Raw genomic sequence first — 19029 nt, forward strand, 5'->3', positions numbered from 1 at the left:
TTGCCTCCCAAAGAATCCTAGGATATATCCCATCTGGCCCAGGGGACTTATCAACCCTCAGTTTTTTCAAAATTGAACTCCTCCAGCCTATTAGCCTGCATCACACTCTCATTCTCAAAAAATGGCCCCTTTCCTTGGTGAACACTGAAGAAAAGTTTTCATTGCCTCTCCTATCTCTTCTGACTCCATGTACAAGTTCCCCCAACTATCCTTGACCGGCCCTAACCTCACCCTTGAACCAAACCATTTTGGTGGTTGGGTCTCAATAGCGTCTGACTGAGTGTTGTCATCACCAAGTTAGCACCCTTGAGGCGCTTTGACCATTGTGGAAGTTAATAAATTGGTCAGTTCTTATACTGGGCTGATTAATGTCAGAAATTGAGAGGGGGACAGGAGGTGCCATTGGGGTGTGTGGTGAGTAATATTAGTGATGAATACTCTGGTATTCCTGACTGGCTAAGTGAAAGTAAACGTTCCTTTAATATTCCTGGTGACAAGCCTTGACCCTGACATACCTTCCAGCCACTAAATATTGCACAGGAGTTCAACAATTGGTAAAGGATAAAAACATTGAAATGAGGTTAATGCTGGAGCACTGCCTGCCTGTCTCAAAGCCCAGCCACCAATCACACCATTAGCCTCAGGCTGCAGCTCATCATCAGGCAATTACAGGTAAGAGTAACTCTTGCTGCAGCCTCAGATATGGAGCACAAGAGAGTTGGTGCGGTGTGTGACTGGGGCAGCCTCGCCAGCGCAAACTCATTCCTTCTCCCCTTCATCCATGAAGCAAAGAAAGGGTGGGAATTCCCTACAGCCTTTATTCCCTCCCACGGCAGATGGGGGGGGGGGGGGGAGGTGGTGAGACACGCAAAGCACAATTAATGTTAGGAAGAAAAAAAATGGCAAAGTGATTGGGAAAAGCAAAGAAAATTAGTGAGGGGAGAAAAGGACATTGCAAGGCTTTAACACCTGTCTGGGTCTGGCTCTTTAAATTGACTTTCACATTTTCTCCAGTGCCGTACAACCAAGGACACTCCCATCATATCAGTACGTGTGTTTACCCATTGAATACAGGTGTGCATGTCCATTGTGTACAGGTGTAGATGCTGTAAGACTTTAAATCAGGCAGTTGAGGTTAACCTGTTAGAATATAAACTCCCTGATTAAGAGCACCCCTTTAATCACATTTTAATTTGATGTTTTAAGTTTCTTTTCCACTTTGTCCTTTGTTTCAGGCAGTTTCCCTCCTTTTGGGAGCCGCCCATTTTTAATTTGTTCCCTAGTTAATTTGAGTTGGTTTAATTGTTTGGCCCAAAAAGAGGTTCCTGATTAAAGGTCAAATTGATGGGCCAATCAAGGAGCCTCTTGCTTTGTATTTCACCTGGAGTGTCAGTTCCTCTGGGACTCTTGAGTGTTGACGGCAAACTGAAAGCACTCTATATGGGGCTGTCAGACTGGTAAACAGTGGGATTTTGGTGAAGGGATTTCTGCTTCCAAGGACTTATTGCAGATATCCATTGTGTACAGGTGTATGCACCCATTGTAGATATGGGAGTGATTATCTGTCACCGTAATGACAAGTCATAGACTAGCACCACACATTGACACAATTTGGGATGGTCAGACAAAAGGATTTGCATTTATTTATGTAACACATCCCGCAGCCAATGAAATACTACTGATATATAGTTACTATTATAATATAGGAAACATAGTAGCCTATTCATACACAGCAAGATCCCAGTATAGTCATGTGATATTTATTGAAGCATAAATATAGGCCAGGACACTGGGAATAACCCCCTACCCTTCTTTGAGTAATTCCATGGGATCCACCCCAGGGATTGAGCTTCTTTTCACTGTCTAATCTGAAAAACAGCACCCCAGGCAATGCAGCAGTTCTTTAGTGCTGCAGAGGGCCGTTAGCCTTGATTTTTTTATGTTGAAGAGCCTGCAGCAGGATGGTAACTCAGCTGACAGACGCAGAAGTGTGAAAGCTACCCACTGAATTGCTAGTATTGTAAAATGGCAACTTACAACGACTACAGGAAATGGTGATGAATTTTGGTTAGGCATCAAATTCAATGAAGAATCAAGGATCTTCACTCATTTTCTCCTCTCTACATCTGCATTCCACCTGGAAACCATGCAGCAAACAGGAAATCCAGATTCAAATATCTGATAAGACAAATTGCCTGCTCAGTCTCAGTGAATATCTGACTTGGGATAAATTAATGTGCATCTAAGATTAGAATTTCTGTAGGTCTCTGGCATGGTAGCACAGTGGTTAGCACGCTGCCTCACAGCAACAGGGTCCCTGGTTCAATTCCTGACTTGGGTCACTGTCAGTGTGGAGTTTGCACATTCTCTTGGTGTCTGTGTGGGTTTCCACCTGCAGACCAAAGATGTGTGGGTTAAGTGGAATGGCCATGCTAAATTGCCCCTTAGTGTCAGGGGGACTAGCTCGGGTAAATGCATTGCGTCACCGGGGTGGGATTATGGTCAGTGCAGACTTGATGGGCCAAATGGCCTCCTTCTGCATTGTAGGGATTCTATAATTATTCCTAGATTTTTACCTATAGCAATTCTTCATCTTTCTGGAGCAAGGAGTAGAACATTTTAGGACACTAACGGGGAGCTTTGTGGACAATAAGAACATAAGAACATAAGAAATAGGAGCAGGAGTAGGCCATCTAGCCCTTCGAGCCTGCCCCGCCATTCAATAAGATCATGGCTGATCTGTTGTGGCTCAGTTCCACTTTCCCGCTCTCTCCCCATAACCCTTAATCCCCTCTCTTATCAAAAACCCATCAACCCGCTTCTTAAAAATATTTAGCGAGGCAGCCTCCACCACTTCAACGGGCAGAGAATTCCAGAGATTCACCACCCTTTGAGTGAAGAAGTTCCTCCTCAACTCCGTTCTAAACCGCCTCCCCTTTATCTTGAGGCTGTGCCCCCTAGTCCTACTGTCTTTTTTGAGCGGAAAGAGTCTCTCCACCTCTATCCTATCCATCCCATTCATCATCTTATACGTCTCAATGAGATCTCCCCTCATTCTTCTAAACAATCAGTTCCTGATGGCAAGATGAACTTTGGCAATGATGGTTGGGGGATTTTATGGACAGGTTAAAAGGTGGATCGAACTTGAACAAGGTCAGGAAGCTGTTTTGCATGTATTAGCATATTCTGCATTCTCATCCACAGGCCCCCTCACGGGAATTAACTCCCCCTCCAAAGTAAATTTCGGCCAGTTAGAAATTAGATTCTTCACATTTACGATGATATCAAAGCACCTGGTAAGGTAAATTTCTTCCATGGCTTTGAAGTGGGTAGCTGCCACTTTGGCTCTCTGACGGATGAGCCCCCATCCCCATCTCCCCAACCCTCCGCCCCCACCAATTCCCCCAACCACACCCCCCATCGCCCCAACCGGCACGTCTTTCAGACTGAGGGGAAACCGGAGCACCCGAAGGAAACCCACGCAGACACAGGGAGAACATGCAAACTCTGCACAGTGACCCAAGGCTGGAATTGAACCTGGGTCCCTGGGGCTGAGAGGCAGCAGTGCTAACGATTGTGCCACCCATGGGAGGGCTTCTCGGAAAGGCGTGGTAAAGCTGACCTCAAGAACGGGAGGGGTCAGTGTCGAGAGGGGCTTGGACACATTGACATTGAAGGCACTGAGGGAAGAGCAGGAATATCAACGTGACTAATAATTGGGTCCAGGATAACAGGGGAGGTTACAGGATGGAGGGAAATGACAAGCTGGTGATTGTGGAAAATAATGGGGGAGCTTGGTGAATAATGAGGGAGGGTACAAGCTGCTTGATGACTTGATAAACCTCACACTTACCATTCTGAAGTTCTTAAGGTTGTTGTGCAGTTTGTAAAACCTCTTAAACATCTAAGGTGGGAGGGATTTTAGAATGGGTGGGAGGAGATAATATCACATTTTTGGGCTGGGTGAGGGGTCGCACTATTAATTGCTGGGGAATCTGCAGAGAGCCAGAGTAATGCTCCCAGTGATCGTATGCCCAGGAAACAACATCTCTCCATGGCAAATGAATTGTATTCCAGTGAGAACACATCAGGGAGCTTTCATTCTGTACCATTTGCCATCTGATGTTAGAAGTGGCAGTGAAGAAGGGAGGGAGGGTGGGAGGAAGGGAGGTGAGTGTCTCTAAGAGGTACAGTTGGTGGACTGCAACAAATTCCCAATTCCAAACCTTGTGATGACTGCACAATGTGCAGCACCAGTCTCAAATCCTGATACAGAAGCAGTCCATGTCCAAATGCAATCAGACCAGGACAATATCCTGACTTAGGCTGATAAGTGACATTTGCACCAGTGCTAAGCAATGGCCCCATGACATTCAATGGCATTATCACTGAATCCTTCAGTATCAACAGCCTGGGGGTTACCATTGATGAGAAACTGATCTGGACTAGCCATATAAATGCTGTGGGTACAAGAGCAGGTCAGAGGCTAAGAATCCTGCACCCTCCTGACTCCCCAGATCCTGTTCACAAGTCAGGAATGTGATGGCATTCTTGATGAGAATACTCTGTCCTTCCCTGGATGACTGCAGCTCTATCAACACTCAAGAAGCTCAGCACTATCCAGGACAAAACAGCCCACCTGATTGGCATTCCTTCTACAAACATTGACTTCCCCCATCACCGATACAGTGGCAGCCATGTGTATCATCTACAAGATACACTGCAGCAACTCACCAAGGCTTCTTAGACAACACCTTCCAAACCCATGATTAATACCATCTAGAAGACATTATGTCCACTCCTGTCTCTCAAAATACCTTCCAACAACTTACCCACCTCAAATGTGAGGCTCACTGGCCTGTAGTTCAAGCTTTTCCCTGCAGCTTTTTTTAAACAGAGGCACAACATTTGTCACCCTCCAATCTACAGGTAGTTTACCTGTGACCATCGATAAATCAAATATCTCTGCTGGGGACCCGCAATTTCCTCCCCAGCCTCCAACGATGTCACAGTTCATCAGGTCCTGGCGATTTATCTATCAAGATGCGCTTTAAAGACTTCCAGCACCTCTTTCTCTGTAATATGTACGCTCTTCAAGACATCACTATTTATTTACCCAAGTTCACTAACATCCATGCTTTTCTCAATAGTAAATACTGATGAGAAATATTCATTTAGGATCTTACCCATCTCTTGTGCATCTGCACATAGATGACCTTGTTGATGCTTAAGAGGCCCTACTCTCTCCCTTGTTACTCTTTTGCCCTTTATGTATTTGTAGAAGCTCTTTGGCTTCTCCTTTGCCTTATCTGCCAAAACAATCTCATATCCCCTTCTTTGCTCCCGATTTCTCTCTTAACTGTACTTCTACATTCATAAGAACTAGGAGCAGGAGTAGGCCATCTAGCCCTTCGAGCCTGCCCCACCATTCAACAAGATCATGGCTGATCTGAAGTGGATCAGTTCCACTTTCCCGCTTTCTCCCCATAACCCTTAATTCCCCTGTCTATACTCATTCCTTATACTCTTCAAGGGATTCACTTGGTCCCAGCTGTCTATGCATGTCATGTGCCTCCTTTTTCTTCTTGACCAGGGCCTCAATATCCTGAGTCATCCAGGGTCCCTACTTCTATCAGCCTTGCCCTTCACTCTAAGAGGAATGTGTTTACCCTGACCCCTGGTTAACACACTTTTGAAAGCTTCCCATTTACCAGTTGTTCCTTTGCCTTCCCACAGACTCCCAAAATTAATTTTTGAAAGTTCCTGCCTGATACCATCAAAATTGGCCTTGCCCCAATTTAGAATTTAAATAGGATCAGACCTATCTTTCTCCATAGCTATATTAAAACTAATGGAATTATGATCACTGGTCCCAAAGCGATCTCTCACTGATACTTTTGTCACCTCCCCTTCCTTATTTCCCAAGAGGAGGCCAAGTTTCATCCCCTCACTAGTCGGGCCATCCACACACTGAATGACAAATTCCTTCTGAATACACTTAAGTTTCTCTCCATCCAACCCTGTAATACTATGGCTGTTGGGAAAGTTAAAATCCCCTGCTATTACCACCCTATTTTTCTTGGAACTATCTGTAACCTCCTTAGGTATTTGCTCCTCAATTTCCTGCTGATTATTTGGGGGCCTGGGGGAGAATCCTATTAAAGTGATTTCCTCCTCCTTATTTCTCAGTTCTACCCCTATAGCCTCAGTGGCCGAACTGTCGGATATATCATATCTCAGTACTGCCATGATGTTTTCCCCAATCAAAGGTGTAACTCCCCCTCCTCTCTTACCTCCTGTTCTATCTTTCCTACAGCATCTGTACCCTGGAACATAGAGCTGCACTCCTGTCCCTCCCTTAGCCATGTTTCAATAATTGCTATAATATCCCAGACTCATGTACCCCTCAATGCCCTGAGTTCATCTGCCTTGCCCGTCAGGCCTTTTGCATTGAAATAAATGCAGTTTAATCTGGACTTTGCTTGCTCCCTGTCTTGCTTTTGCCGGATCTGTCTGGTACTAGGATTACTGACACTGCCTTCACTACTTAATGTGCTCTCTTTAACTTATTTGCTCCCTTTAACTAATCAGTTGAAGGTATTTTGTTGACATAGATTTATCTTTTCATATTTCTCTACTTGTCCAGTATAAATCCAAGGTCTTAGTCAGCAATATAACTTCCATCAAACTATCTGCCACTGACTATTTTGCAGTTGCAACTTATCTTTGGGTCACATGCTGTGAGAAAGGGATTGTATAGACATCACCTGAGGTAACTTCAGCAAGAGGTGTCATTGATTAAAGTAGTAAAACATTCTCCTTCAGGTTTTGTCCCAACCTCAAATTACCCAGTGGAGAATCCCAAACTTTCTCTAGGAGTAAAATGATTGAATACAAGCAGCTGATGCATTGGAACCGAAACTCCAAAATGCTACGCTTCTGTGTTGCAAGATACTTGGCAAACTTAGCATGTGTACAAAAATCAAGTCCGGTTATCAACTGGGATTTAGATCTGAGGTCATCGCATAGAGCATTTGAACACCAATACAATTCAACTATTTTGTTTAATTTAAGCTTTTCTGAAATAATATGAACCTCACCTGTATTGAAACACTACTGTACGAGCCACCTACCACACCTGCAATCACTAAGGGATTGTTGTCCTGAATTGCATATGATCCATCAGGGCAGATATATTCTGTTTCATCTACTTTTGTCAAAGATGCTCTTACAAATTCAAGAGATTGTTCCAAAGCGTAAGTGTCTCGTGAGCAAGTGTCCAATATGTGAACTCCAAGCTTTACACCTGGAAGTAGGTAAGTGTCTCGATTGATTTCATCTATTGCAAACAGCATGGCTTCCAAACGTTGGATCCCTCGATCTTCATTGACACTGCCACAGTCTTCCGTTCCCGAGCCTTTCTCGTGTACAGGAAACAATCCACCCAAGACTAAATCTCCTTCAATTTTGATTTCCTTCTTGCCAAGATTACTTTCACCAGATGAGAGAAAGAAAAATCCTTTGGAAATTAGAATTAGGGCAACTGTTTGGAGCTTCGTAAACATCTTCAGCATTTTCTTTCTCTGGAGGAAGGGTTAGAGAACAGCTATATTTCATTTTTTATCCATTGCAAACGTCAAAGCAGTTATTCTCCTTGTGGGCATTTGTGAATGTTGCAAGGCATTTCGGATCTGATGCCTGGAAGAAAAAGAATAAATGAAGACTAGTTTAAGTTCTGTTTTTAAAGTTTTGCTTTAATTTATCTAAGGAAATGGTTAACCAATGTAGACATCATAAATATCAATTGCCACCCACTTTAAACATTCATTTTTTCTCATATTGTCTTTTCTTGCAGGGGAATCAACTGATCCTCCTGCAGCAAGGAAGCAGTTGATGATACTATTCTGATCCATCCCTGGGAGCTGGGATTCAAGCAGGACTTGTCTAATTTTGAAAACAGAATGTCTTACTTCTGTGTGGTATTCTGTCTACATGTTTGTCTAGGCTACATCCCAATGTTGACAAAACCCAACCAAAGTTAACCAGTGGTGATGTATGGACAGTCCATTTTGAAGAGCTTTGGGACAGATGGTGGCCTAGTGGTAAAGTCATTGGGTTTATAATCCTGTGGCCTAGGCTAATGTTCTAGGGACAGGAGTTCTCACCACAGCAGCTGTAGAATTTAAATACAATTAATAACCTGGAACTGGTCTCAAATGAGGTGTGGCACAATGGCAGGGACGGCATGATGGCACAGTGGTTACCACTGCTGCCCCACAGTGCCAAGGACTTGGGTTTAAGTAACGTTACTTAGAAAATAGAGCAGAGTTGCAAGCTTTTTGATGTTTGTTCAGTAAGTGGCAGCACAGTGGTTAGCACTGTTGCCTCAAAGCACCAGGGATACTTGTTCGATTCCCAGCTTGAATGATTGTCTGTAATGAGTCTACATGTTCTTCTCATGTCTGCATAAGTGTTTCCTCTGGGTGCTCCAGTCTGAAAGATGTGCTGGTTAGGTGCATTGACCATGCTAATTTCTCCCTCACTGTACCCGAACAGGTGTAGCAGTGTGGCGACTAGGAGATATTAAAGAAACTTCATGGCAGTATTAATGTAAGCCTACTTGTGACAAATAAACGGTGAAACTATTGTTGATTATCATAAAAACCCCAATTTCATTAAAGTTTATTTATGACAGCTGGGAATCGATCCTGGGTCCCTGGCACCGAGAGGTAGCAGTGCTTACCTGGTCTGGCCCACATCTGACTCCATAGCTACAGTAATGTGACTGCCTTTTAATTGCCCTCTGAAATGCTGTGGCAAGCCATTTAGTTCAAGGGCAACGAGGGATGGGCAACAGATGCTCACCTGCCATTTGGCTAAGGTCAAGTGTCAGAACAAGCCCAAGATGGGGCGCAATGCTTCACCTCGTCAGCTTGGATCTGGTTTGTCTTTCTTGTGGGACAATGAATTGGATTTTGAATTTGGAGCAAGCATAGAATGGATTCGAGTTTGCCCAGCTCATTCTGAGCATTAGCTTTGTAACTTTGAGGATGGAATAAAAATTTAAAAATCTTGGTAGTGATGCCCACATCTCATAAAAGAATTAATTTTAAAAAAGACGCATCAGCTACTGGGGACATTCCATATGTGGATCAAAAGGGGTCCTCATATAATCTTCCATTTAGGTCAATCACTTACAGAATAACCATTATACAAATATAAGAGTGTCAAAATGTTAATAAAGTACTGTACTGAATGGTGGAGATGACAACTGGGTTAAAGAATATTGTTAACCTTTGATGTTTATTCTGTAAACTAATTGAAAGGTTCAAAGTTCAATGAGAAATTCATGGGTCAGACAATGCAATCTCTGTATGACAATGATGATGACGATACAGGACCAGCTCAGTCTCAGGTTTTTGTGGCCTTTCCAATGATTGACACATGATTCATTGGCAGCTGGTAGAGTTGAGATGTTGAATGTAGCAACTTCTGAATGATTTTTTGGCTTCCTTTCAAACACCATCATTTTTAAAAATAAGGGATCCTTTACAAGAACTGAGTGTTGCAATTTAGCTTGCAAGACAACCAATAACAAAAAAGTGGATTTCTGATCAGGATAGGGACAGACTGGAGTAAAATTATTCACCTTTAATAAGCATCCGTTTGAAATGGCCACTTGGATATCTGACCTGGTGCTTAAGCCAGACTGTGAGGAGGCCCCCAGATTGCATGAAATGTAAGTCTTGCGTATGACAGGTGTACTAGTTCTCAATGTGATAAAGCTTTCCCACCCACATTTGCCTCCATTCAATGTACCATCCATAGGGTTGGAGTTGGGCTTTTATTTCCACTTATATTAGCCTCACGGTGTTGCTACATTCCCTGACATATTGTCAGCCTCCATTCATGTTTAGACAGAACATCATAGTGCAAGGAATAGTCACACTGACACATAATTACCAGCCATGTTAAGCAAGTAATTTGAATTTCTATTTTTCTATGTGGCACAGATCATCTCAGGTTATTCTTGTTCATCAATATGTCAATGATAGGATCAGGAATAATGGGATTGAATATCTGTGGCCATTCTTCTGATTATCTGTTTTGCTGGCAGTACATCTGCAGAATCCCTGAGAAATGGTGTAAACGTTGTTCAGACCATTCCTACAGTGATTCAGCTGATCTGCTGCGGAAGTTATGGTGGACGATAGGGGGCATTCCTATGCAAAATGAACTCCAGTATATTAATCATTGAAAAAAGAGCAGTTTACTCAAATTGGTCCAATTACTATATCCAGATCTGCCTGCTTGATGCCAAGTTTTCTGCCAAGTTATGCCACCACAGACATACTCATGAAGTTTTCTCTGTTTCAACTGAGTTTTTACCAAATTCCCATCCATTTCATGTTTGGTTCAAACCCTTCCACTCAATCTCTGTCCTTAACACTTTTGGTTCTCCTTCTTTGCAATGCTTTTGGGTGGTGTAGAGCTGAGCTATCTCACAGTGTTAATGTGAGTCAAAATATTAAATCATAGGCTCTTTATGGCATAGGAGTCCTTTCCATCTATGCCAGCTCTCTGGACCAATCCAGTTAGACTCAACATCACCACCATGCTCTTCTTATCACTCTAAGTTTATTTCCCTCAAATGCCCATCCAATTTCTTTTCAAAATTACTGACCATCTCCAATTTCACCACCTTTGTTGGCAGTGGGTTCCTAGAAGTTGGAAACATCTGAGGCAAAGATCGAATGGTTTGGGGAAAAGGTTCGAGGCAGAAACAGATGATTAGGGCTGGAAGGTTTGTCATTGAAAACGTTAATGCTTAAGGAGTTTTCACAATGACTATACGCTAACCAATTCTTTAGAAATATAACAAAGATAACTGGAAGTAAATTAAAAAATGCATGAGTATCGATTGTTAAACATGTTATTAATGACATAGTCTATTTTCAAAAGAAGCCAATTAAAGACCTAAATTAGTCACAATGGGAGGTTTGATATGGAATTTTTCAGCATGCGGTTGTAATTTATGATATCGCTGCCCATGAAAGTAGAGTATTTATTTGATTCATGTCTTCTCGCTCAGCTGTCGACTTGAGTAGTCTGTTTAAACAGGACTAATTACGTATATGTCACAATCTCTCCCAGCACGGTATGTAACCCATTGACAACCTTTTATTTTGTGCCTTGACAAACTAGTTTTGTTATATCCACTCAGACCTGGTTAATAATAAAAATAAGATGACAGCAACATCAGGAGATCCATGGCACTGCCATTACAGCGTCATTAATCTTACAAATATATGCAAAGGAAAGACTAGACTCACAGACTTGTTAACTTTTACTGTTCTATACTTGGTGGGGGCAAAAAAGTCAAAGCTTGCCAGTGACGTAACAAGAAGCATAATAATTAAGTTTTGTGTTCCTAAAGTGTTCCCTGTTTACTAATTGAATTGTTAAAAGGAGGAACACAGTCATTATTATCACACATCCAGGCAAGTTACTGCTCTTGAGATTTCTTTTATGACATATCTCTGTGATTACAGCCAATTTGTCAAAAATAGATAACTGGATAACTAACTTTTATACGTACATGTGGAGTATTTTTCAAAAAATGTACTAATTGTAAAGTTATCAAGGTTCTTACTTTCACCTCTCACTTCAACTAGGATATGTAGCAGGTATCCCACTTGGATTTTCGTTATAGTTGGTGTATTTTCAGGCTACTGAGAGCTATGAGGCATATGGACAGTGTGAGCAGAGAGTAGCATTGGGGTCAATCACAAGGGGATGGTTTTACAGTGACGGTCAGGAGATTCAGAGGGGATTTGAGAAAACATTTTCACTCAGTGGTGGGAATCTGGAAAGCACTGCCTGGGAAGTTAGTAGAGGCCTGAAACCTTACAATCTTTAAAAAATACTTGTATGATCACTTGAAATAAAATAACATTCAAAGACAATGGGCAAGTGCAGTAAAAAGGGATTATTGCCCTGGAAGTGGTAGTTACTGTTGGTGCAGACTCGATGGGCTGAAGGGCCTTGTCTGTGTTGTATGAAGCTATAACTCTACGGTGTAAATTAATAACATTTGCACCACACGAGTGCTGGGCAATGACCATCTCCAATAAGGGAAAATTTAAACATCAGCCCTTGATGTTCAATGGCATTATTAATTCTGAATCCCCCACTATTAACAACCTGAGGGTTACCGTTGACCAGAAACTGAACTTGACTAGCCACATAAATAAATATTGTAGCTACCAGGGCAAGTCAGAGGCTGGCGATTTTCTGGCAAGTAACTTACCTCCTGACTCCCCAGAATCTGTCCACATCCACAAAGCACAAATCAGCAGTGTAATGGAATACTCTCCACTTGCCTGGATGATTGCAACTCCAACTACACTCAAGAAACTTAATATCACCCAGGTAATAGCTGGCCACTGGTTTGACAGCCCCCTCCATCATCTTAAAAGTTCATGTCCAACACCACAGATGAAGATATCAGCAATGTGTACCAAAGATGCACTGCAGCAAATTATCAACCTCTTCCAAAACTGGGACATCTTCCACGTGGAAGGGAAGAGCAGTGGGTGTTTGGGAACACAAGCACCTCCTCGTTTCCTTCCAAACCACACACCATCCTGCCTTGGAAATATATTGCTGTCCCTTCACTGTAACTGTGTTAAAATACTGGAGCTCCCTCCCTAACAGCACAGTAGGTGTACCTACATTACATGGACCGTAGCGATTCAAGAAAGTGGCCACCAACACCTTCGCAAAGGAAATTAGGGATGGGCAATAAGTCCTGGCCTTCTCAGTGGTTCTCACATTCACTTGAATGGGTACAAAATAATGATAGCAATCTATTATACTCTGCTCTACTTGCTGCACTCGGTGCCTGTTCAACGTGTGTCAAGTTTGACTAAAATTTTGTCCCAATCCAGATGAGGAGTAAAGGTGTTACTTCCATGGCCTGCACCATATACTTTCAGCCAGTAAAAACTGCCTATAATGAACAGCTGGGAGTGTGCAGTTTTGTACTGTATGTTCCCTAATGCAGAAACAGAATTCTAATTGCATTAAAGGAATAGGTATGGAGCATGAGCAGCACAACATGCCCTGGTGCTTCAGTATTGGATAAGTGTGGCAAATATATCATTCCATGTCTGGCTAAGTGAATGATGAAGTGTAAATGGGTCATGAGTCAATGTACCAGACAGACTGATGTAGGAGGGTGTTTAGTCATTCCCAAAAAAAAATCAACATGTCTTTCTTTTTGGAATCTTCCTGTCTAGTAACAGGAGAATGTATTTTTGTTCCTCTGCATTAATTGGAGGTATAGGAGCTTTGTTGCTGTTTCTTGGTGGTTACACTGGAGGGAGATTATGTTTTCTGCTCACTTAGGAAGTGATTTATTTATGATTTGTCTTTTTGACTCATTACAAATACAAACCACGTAAGGTCTAAATTCTAACTCGATATTAATTAATGGGCGGCACGGTAGCACAGTGGTTAGCACTGCTGCTTCACAGCTCCAGGGTCCTGGATTCGATCCCCGGCTCAGGTCACTATCTGTGTGGAGTTTGCACATTCTCCTCGTGTCTGCGTGGGTTTCCTCTGAATGCTCCAGCTTCCTCCCACAGTCCAAAGATGTGCGGGTCAGGTTGATTGGCCAAGCTAAGAAATTGTCCCTTAGTGTCCAGGGATGCATAGGTTGGAGGGATTAGTGGGTGTAATATGTAGGGATATAGGGGTAGGGCCTGGGTGGGATTGTGTTCGGTGCAGACTCGATGGACCGAAGGGTCTCTTTCTGCACTGTAGGGTTCTATGATTCTAATTCAAATACTCATCTTGATCACTTTATGCAGGATGTTAGTTTATGTTTCATACACGTGAATGGAGTTTTGAAGCGATTTTGAGTTTCAATTGCAGTTATACAGAAAAAATAACATTATAATAAAAAGTTCTTACTCAATACATATGAATTCCAATACAAATATTCTTTTGCTTTACATTTGCTGAAAATATATTTGTGGAGACTGAACTTCAATGCTGTGTACACAGAAAACTGAAGTGTCATTGGCAAGGCCAACATTTATTGTCCATCTCTGTTTGAGAAAGTGGTGATGAGCTGCCTTCTTGAACTGCTGCAGTCTCTGTGGTGTAGGTACACCCACAATGCTGTTAGGGAGGGTGTTCCAGGATTTCAACCCAGTAATATTAATTAGGGATGAAACTACATATTTGTAGATCCAAATGTTAATGAAATGCATTTATAATCGTGCCTTTCATGTACTCAAGACATTCTACGGCACTTTATAACCAAACGTTCTGGCCAATGAAAGGTGGAAACAAATCACATCAGGCTGGACTTTTAATGCGGGTTTGGGAAACTGACATGAAAATGATTTCTGAGTTTCGACCCTGCATCTGAACTGCAGTGTTATACTGATGCTATTTTTAAATGTAAATGGACTGGCTGTGCAGGAGGCAAGCTCGTCATCCAACTGGAGGCTGCCTAGTTATCCCTACTTCAAGAGGCAGGAGCTGCCTGTCCGGTGTCAGTGACAAAGGCAAACTATTACCATGTTAGGGGTTGCCGTTGCCATTGCTTTGCTAGGGACAGCAAGAAACTCAAGAAAAGGGCCAGGAGGTTAAAGATTTTTGAGAAGTGGTCAAGGAAGTCCAGTCAAGGTACAGACCTCAAATCGGGTACGAGTGAACACCTCATATTTCACAAAATCATAGATGGAAATGAACTTCCTTTTGTCCAGAGTGACCCATGATGTAAGATAACACAGAGCACCGGATTATCTGAGAAGGATTAGCTCAAACTAAGTGGGACATTTGCAGTATTTACCGATTAACCATTCTATACCTGCCTACGGCTTCCCAGCCGTGCAATGGAAAATGCCTAAAAATTACAAGTAGTATTAATATTTCTGTCATGCTATTCAGTGGAAAAGAAAATAAAAGTGCAGGTCATGCAGACCAATTTATCAGTCATACTTCTGTGGGATGAGCGGTCAGTACTATATCTGGTTTTCCAAAACACAGTATGACAATTGGGAACAGTGGTAATCTTGTTAACCACTGTTAACATAGCAAGGCCTTTCACATGGTAGGTTGTCACAAAGTTAAATCTTATGGGATCCCGTGGGAGGTATCTAAATGGATATAAAATTAGCTTCTTGACAGAAGCCAGAGGGTGGCTGTAGAGAGTTGTTTTTCACTTCAGTCCCTCAGATCCCACAGCAGGACCTCCAGGTAATGATTAGAGAGTTGAGGGTATCCTTCCCAGGACTGCTTTCTATTCCTTGGTTACTGAAGCCACAAGAATCAATGCTACTCGGACTTTCTGAACCCTGCCAAGCCCCCTTTATTTAGAAATCCTTCCTTTGACAGATCTGGACTCTCTAATTGGCTGGACAATGTGGAAGTGGGGTGTCAATGCTGTAGCTGATTTAAAGAGCTGGCTTCCATTGATAATGGATTCTCAGTTTGTTACGGTTTGCCAACTGTCTGTCTCTGTCTCTACCTCACCCCATCTGTTACTGACACCGTGGTTCTGTTGTTTCCAGACACCATTCTTCCAACGTGTTTGTGACAGGCTCTCTCCATCTTCCATTTCAGCTCTTCACCTAATGGCTCCTTTACCCTGTTGGTCATTGTCTACACTTCTAAAAATGAGATATTTTCCTATGCAAAATCCTGGTCAATAAAATTGAATGAAAATGTTTGATGATAAGGGAAAATAGGGGTCAGTTGCTGTGCGCATTGTAATGTGCCAAGAGTCTGACTTATTCAATCCATTTGGATTTCTGTAAATTTTCACTTCAGCTTCATTGGCTTTAACTTAATTAAAGGTGGAAATTAGCTCCAGTGTGTAATTAGTTTTTACTGACCTTTGAATAATAAGCAAGGTATTGGAAAAAGGGCTTGCACAAATTTGAATTAATTAAAAGTGCTGATAATTTCCTGTGAGAGCTGGAATAAGTTAAAACGTGTGGTTTGGTTAACTGAATTGTAAGTAGAGATGCCATCTATTTAAATAGACTAAAATGAGGCACAATGTCTGTAGGTGCCATAAATAGAAATGCAGCTACTGTAATCTTTATTGGCATCCCAAGACCATCTAATTAGAACCACTTAATGTTTAAATAATGTGGTACAAGAATGTTGGTGTAAGTCCTGGATATTTAATGAAGCATTAAATTACAATTAATGGCAAAAGAGTTTATTTTAAATGAAGACAGCAAGCCTGATCATAGGTTAACCACAAGTGCTCCATCCTGAATGCCACACTGCAGCCTTCATTAGAGTTACGGAAATAATATGTATCATTTATAAATGAATTACAACCGTTCCTTTCTCCTTGCAGAGCAGTTACTGTACAACAACGCTTGACATGTTTCATGGATATTTTAGTAAATAAAGATGTTCATACGTTGATCAGTATTAATTGGATACGGGTGCCTTATGGCCCAACATTATGTAGCTGCTAAAAGGTTTGAAACTCCGCAGTACATCAAAAAGCAGCAGCCAATTCTTCTCTCAGATTTTGACACATTAGGTAGAAATCACATCAGAATTTGCATTCAGACACTTTTAAAGTTAATGAGATATATAAGCTGATTTTCATCCTTGTACTGCTTTTTCTTAAAAAAACTACTATAGTAAAATAGGAGGCACGGTAATTTTTATCAAACCTGTCTTCTCTGGGCTTTGATTGATGAAAAAACTCATTAGATTTTTATTCCAGAAAAGAATGGTCCCTTGTGTTGCTGAGCAACAGCACAGAATAGTGCTAAGAGTTCAGTTCTACAGTACTGTTGATCATCACACAGTTTTGGTGAGGCATTGGGATACAGAATCCATTCAGTGGAGGGGTTCAGTTAATATGTAAAGTATATAATGGAGGTTACTACATGACGTTTCTTTTTCAGCTAATGCCCCCAATTTTGGAAATTGGGGTAAACCTTGGACTCATTCCTATTGCTGTTGCCTTGTGTGTCTCCAATTAATAATTTTCCTTTTGAATTAGGCTTCTCAGAGTTGTACACAACACTGTACTGTGGCTTTAGTAATGAACAGTATGGAATTAAAGTAATTGATTTTGATGTACACAGGAACAGGATCCTTTGCTGCAGATCCCTAGGTATCTGTCTCTAATAAACAGCTATCAAACTCAATCTTGAACATTTTATTTGTTCCAGCATCCATAACCTTGTGGGATTGAGTGAGAGTTCCAGGTTTCCGCTAAGTGAAAAAAATGCTTTCTGAATTTACTCTTAATGGGCTTACTTCTGATTTTAAATTTCTAATCATAAGGTCAGAGGAACTTGGGAATAGGAGTAGGCCATTCAGCCCATCGAGCTTGCTTCGTCATTTAATATGATCATGGCTGATCAGACATTTCAATGCCTTTTACACCCACTATCCACGTAACTCTTTATATTATTGTTAATCAGAAATCCATCCTTGCTCCAAACATACTCAATGACTGAGCTCCCACAGCCTCTTGGAAAGCAATTCCAAAAGATTCACAACTCTTGTGCAATGAAATGTCTTCTCATCTTGGTTTTAAGTGGCTTTCCCCTTTTTTTGAAAGTGTGCCCCGGTTCTAGGCTCTCCAATCAGAGGAACCATCTGGGGAACTATCTTACCTGCCTCTACCCTGTCTATTCCTGTTAGTATTTTGTGGGTTTCAATGAGATCACCTCTCAGTCTTTGAAACTCCGGAGAATACAGGCTCAGTTTGTCCAATCTCTCTTCATAAGACAATCCCACCATCCCTGGAATAAATCTGGTGAATCTTTGTTGCACTCCCTGTAATCTGTTGATCTGTAAGATCAAAAATTCTTTTAAGAAGAATCCTAAGCAGTGGTTTGACTTGTTGATTCTACGTCAACTGAAAATTTCATAACTGAGAATGATGGAAATTTGTTAGACAAGGATACGAAAGGATAAGGAATTAGGGCTGATAAATGGGTGGCACAGTGGTTAGCACTGCTGCCTCACAGTGCCAGGGATCTGGGTTCAATTCCCAGCTTGGGTCACTGTCTTTGTGGAGTGTGCACATTCTCCTCGTGTCTGTGTGGGTTTCCTCCAGGCGCTCTAGTTTTCTCCCACAGTTGTAGAGATGTGCTGGTTAGGTACATTTACCCAAACAGGGACTGGAGTGTGGCAACTAGAGCAATTTCACAGTAACTTCATTGCAGTGTAACATAAGCCTTACTTGTGACTAATAAAATAACTTTTAACTTTAACTGAGTTGAAATACAGATTAAGCAGGATTTAATTGAAAGGTAAAGTTGGATCAAGTGGCAGAATGGTTTTCCCCTGGACCTCATTGGCTGGATATTTTCAATGAATAAGGAGGTAATCATACTAAAGCTTTTCTCTTTCTTCACCTTGGCTAAAGGACAATCTGGATTGGGAGAGGATACGGCGAATTAATCTCCCACCTCACATTAATTGGTTTACAGTTTTCCACATTGAATTCTAATTACGTTCTTCAATGTTAACACTTAACCTCTTCAGGATTCTTTCAAAAGTTTACACTTATATTAGTCACTTAACATACCCATGTGCCTATGAATTTTATTTTCTTTAAAACCATGCGTGAATCTTGAAAGGTTATGTAAGTAGCCTTAGATCCTCCTTTCAATTACCTCATTAAAGTTCCAGTAGAATTCCAAGGCACTTGTTTATTCAAAAACCAAGCTGCCTTTTCATTACATTAACTATTCTCAGAGGTGATGTTATCCCATACAAAGGGATCCCTATTTATTGATTCCTTTCTTTCTTTTGTCCTCTGGATCATGTGGTCCACAAATATTTAAATTTCTGGATTTTCTTTATGACCCCATGCTTTATTGGCCCCAACATAACTGGTTGATTTCCAACTTGAATGGGTCTCTAATTTGTAAAATTTGTTTTTTAAATGCTCCAACTACTTTTTACTTAGCTGTAGAATGTCTTTGGATCCCTCTTCCCATTAGGCTCAATCTACCTTCCTGT

At 41.6% G+C, this 19029-nt stretch overlaps 1 protein-coding gene across 1 annotated transcript in view; it reads right to left on the minus strand.

Annotated features, from left to right (window-relative positions):
* grm3 (glutamate receptor, metabotropic 3) overlaps nt 1-19029 on the minus strand; it is a 177731-nt gene that overhangs the window by 64977 nt on the left and 93725 nt on the right. Inside the window, exon 3 of the mRNA XM_080207112.1 lies at nt 7101-7698. Coding sequence (XP_080063238.1) covers nt 7101-7574 — 474 coding nt within the window. The 5' untranslated portion in view covers nt 7575-7698. The remainder of the gene's footprint in view (nt 1-7100; nt 7699-19029) is intronic.

The sequence above is a fragment of the Carcharhinus amblyrhynchos genome, chromosome 19, assembly GCF_965287045.1.
Source record: "Carcharhinus amblyrhynchos chromosome 19, sCarAmb.v2.hapA, whole genome shotgun sequence".
NCBI classification, from domain to species: domain Eukaryota; kingdom Metazoa; phylum Chordata; class Chondrichthyes; order Carcharhiniformes; family Carcharhinidae; genus Carcharhinus; species Carcharhinus amblyrhynchos.